Source organism: Trachymyrmex cornetzi, unplaced genomic scaffold (genome assembly GCF_001594075.2).
Source record: "Trachymyrmex cornetzi isolate Tcor2-1 unplaced genomic scaffold, Tcor1.1 scaffold191, whole genome shotgun sequence".
Lineage (NCBI taxonomy): Eukaryota > Metazoa > Arthropoda > Insecta > Hymenoptera > Formicidae > Trachymyrmex > Trachymyrmex cornetzi.
In genome coordinates, this window is record NW_017296539.1 from 118,438 (window position 1) to 122,306 (window position 3,869).

The 3,869-nt window shown below is 34.1% G+C and overlaps 1 protein-coding gene across 1 annotated transcript in view; it reads left to right on the top strand.

Moving 5' to 3' along the window:
* Positions 1-3,120, top strand: part of LOC108759521 (BTB/POZ domain-containing protein KCTD9) — a 59,476-nt gene extending 56,356 nt beyond the window's left edge. The window contains exons 4-7 of the mRNA XM_018505002.1: positions 1,656-1,816; positions 1,890-2,116; positions 2,382-2,711; positions 2,827-3,120. Coding sequence (XP_018360504.1) covers positions 1,656-1,816; positions 1,890-2,116; positions 2,382-2,711; positions 2,827-2,943 — 835 coding nt within the window. The 3' untranslated portion in view covers positions 2,944-3,120. The remainder of the gene's footprint in view (positions 1-1,655; positions 1,817-1,889; positions 2,117-2,381; positions 2,712-2,826) is intronic.
* The last annotated feature ends 749 nt before the right edge of the window (positions 3,121-3,869 follow it).

The following is a 3,869-nucleotide window of genomic DNA, read 5'->3' on the forward strand; positions in this document are numbered from 1 at the left end:
GCGAGAGCTGCGGCGTTCGGCGTCGTTCGGCGATGTTCGGATTTCGCGGACTTGCGAGTTCGCGCGGCCTGTAATTATGTTTGCGTTTCTTAAATGTTTCGAGCGCACCGCGCTCTCATCGCGTACGGTGACCGGGGGGTCACCGTAGCGGCATCCGGCGAGTTGGCATTGCCGGGAACGATGCAGTTATGGGGGTGCATCGTTACAACACCTATTGTAGATTCGGACTAAAAATTATTTTATCCTTGTTGTTTGTCAAATGTTAAACGAAGACAAACGATGCTCACACTCGATATCCAATGAGTGTACAGCTTTATCGATGTTTTCATTCGAAAGGTATACTCTCATTGGATATCGCGTATCACGCGCGACGAACATCGCGCTGGTTGCCGGAGCTATTAGTCCGGATCTACAATAGGTATTTACAAGCGCGTAATGAATGCGCTGTAGTTAGATATGGTAGGAAGAAAGAAACAAGAAACAAGGAAAGTCTTTCCAGGACTTTTTTCCTGAAAAACACTTTTATCTCCGAATTTATTTCGAAGAAGAATCTGGATATTTCCGGAGAACACACAATGCCACTCTACTCATTACGCGCAGGTCTTTAAAGGTTCACAAGCGCCGCGAGTGTCGAGAATCGAAACTTAACTCGAAACGCATAATAGGTCCGATTATCGAGGACTGGCTAGACTGAGTGGAGTCTTCTTAGTCTTTCTTCGTGAAGCCAATTCAAGCGCAATTGGTTCTAAGTCCGGATCTACAATAGATTTTTAAGAAATGGACGAATCATGGTCGATTATTCTCCTCGCACTCGACTGTAATTGATCAATTTCTTATGGCTTAAAATACCTATTGTAGATGCGGGGTAAAGCATGATAACGCGCTGTCGCACACGCCGTCTCTTGTACGTGACTTTTTGACCAATCATCGCCTATGCACTGTATTCACCTGATATGGCACTTTTTTATTTTTAAAACTCAAATTATCACTCTACGGGAAAAATATTTTGATTCCATAAAAGAAAATTTAACGAAGGGACTAAAGGTTATTATATCTTCAGGAGCCTATGAAAAGTGTTACGAAAAGTGGGTTACTCGCTGGCACATGTATATAGCCTCGAATAGATTTTTGAATGGGATAAAATAAATTTATATTTAAATTTAAAATTTTGCGTTTCATTTAAAAATTCCGAGTACTTTTTGAACAGAGAGTATATCTCGATACTTTTTAAACAATAAAAAGATATACTGTGAGTATCCTACATTGATTCAGTGTCGTCACTTTTTATAATACATTCCATACAGTTTGCAATTGTAATTTAGCAACTAACATTGATTTAAGGTTTAAAGTTGATTATAAATAAAATCTACAATAATTTACAATAATTTATACAGTTTACAATAATTTAAGTATAAAAACTAGTTGTTGAGTATCAAATCTACATGTTGGCCCGTATTCAGAACGCGCTTACAACGATGTTAGCACGCTACATACTATACTTTACGTCACGTATATTATAGAATTTCAGAGATAAAAGTGCGCTTCGATAAAAGCGCGTTCTGAATACGGGCCGTTAAATATAGGGTATGAATGAGGAAAAAAGAGAAAATTGTTTTATAAAATAATGTAATAATGTAATACAACATTTTATATAGAATGTTTACAGAAACTGGAATTAGTGAGCATGCTATACAACCAAGTAGACAGGATCATAGTGGAGCATATCTAATTGATAGAAGTCCTACTTATTTTGAACCATTGTTAAATTACTTGAGACATGGTCAAATAATACTTGATTCTAATGTTAATGTAGCTGGTATATATGAATCTTGTTTACGTTTTTATACTATTGACATATTTATTATAATAAGACTAATGTTTTGATACAGGAGTTTTAGCAGAAGCTTGTTTTTATGGCATTGAAGGCGCTATTCGGATCCTTACTACAATGTTAGAAAAAGAAGAACTGCAAAAGGAAGGTCTCGTGTCTCTAACTCGCAAAGATGTACTTAAAGCAATTATGTCTACACCAACTAACGCAGAACTTAGATTCCAAGGAGTTGATTTTGTAAAAGCCGATCTTTCGAAATTAGATCTTAGAAATATTAACTTTAAGGTACGTTTATTTTCATAATTTAAAGGATAGAATAAGCTAATAGCGTATAATGTCATTTTTTGCATTAAATTATATGCGATCCTTCAACGTAATCGTCAGATGTAGCGCTCAGTCTATAATTGTATGGTGTGTTTCTAGAATTTTTCTAAAGTACATACATGTAATAATGAAAAATCGCATTATGCGCTACTGCCCAAATTAGATGATAGAAATAGTTCTAACAAAAATCCTTAACTGTGTTTACCTGCTTTTCATTATATTATAGTACGCCATTATGCATCACTGTAGTCTGGCAGGTGCTAATCTATCAGGATGCTGCTTTGAGCGCGCTGATTTATCCCATTCCAATTTGCAAGGCGCACAACTTGTGTGCGTAAAAATGTCATGTGCAAATCTAGCTGCAGCCAATCTGCATTCGTGTAATTTTGAAGATCCTGGGGGTCTGCCAGCAAATATGGAAGGTGTAAATTTGAAAGGTGCAAATCTTGAAGGCAGTAACATGGCAGCCGTCAACCTCCGAGTAGCTACATTAAAAAATGCTATTCTTAGGAATTGCATTTTGAGATCAGCTGTTTTAGCCGGTGCCGATTTAGAGGTATTTTTATCTCGTCATACTGTATTTTAAACTAAAAATTTTAATACATTCCTTAAAATTTTGTTTATTTGTTATTATACTTATATGTACTTACATACCCATGCTATTTTTTTAGTGCTGTGATTTATCTGGTTCTGATCTACAAGATGCAAATTTACGCGGTGCAAATTTAAAAGATGCTGCTTTTGAGTTAATGTTGACGCCACTGCATATGTCTCAGACAATACGATAACAATGAATGTCATGCTGCATGTATTACTGCAGCTTAAATTCAGTAATTTTTATATAATTTATATTAACTTATCTGTGAGTATATGTGTGTGCGTGAATGCGGTAATGTTGTAGGCCGGAGAATCTCGAGAATCATAAATACATACTTATACCATAAAAAGATGGTATGTTTACTCGAGGCACTCTATTGTTTCTCCTGATAATATATAACATTATAACATATAATATTATTTTTAAGTAATAATTTTTGAATGTTTGAACAGTGTTCATAAGGCTGTTATTTTATCACTACTATCTCAGATTACAACGTCAAAAGCAAGGAAATACATAATAAAAATTCTTCCTAATTTTGTTTGAAAAAAACATTTTTCAATAAAACATTTTCTATTGATAGGATAGAATTCTAAAATATTGAAAACTTCTTGTTTCAATAAAAAATTAAATCATATTTATTTCTATACGTTATTAATTTAACAGTTTGACGTAGTTGTAAACATAGCTTATTTCATTTTTGATTATTCATAATTCATTTCCAGATATATGGTTATTTATTAATTATCAATATACAAAAGGAGAATTTTCAGTATAATTTACAAGTTGGTTTTATCGAGTACATAGTACCGGTCAAAATTATATCACCTTTCGATTTTTTGAGCATAACTTTTGTCCAAGTGAATCGAATGCTCAAATTTATACAGTGACACTTGGTGGTAGATATACCTTATACGTAAAGTATAATGAGATTTGACAATGTATGCCATAATTTTTTAATTTTATACTAATTTTCCCAAAATTGCATGGTAATTATGTACTTTAGGGGAGCCTCCCCAACATACGAGGGTCGTCTGAAAAGTTTTGAGCCTAACATAGAAACAAGTAATTTTTCGGTCAAATTCAATTTTATTTTTCCACATAATCTCCTTTTAA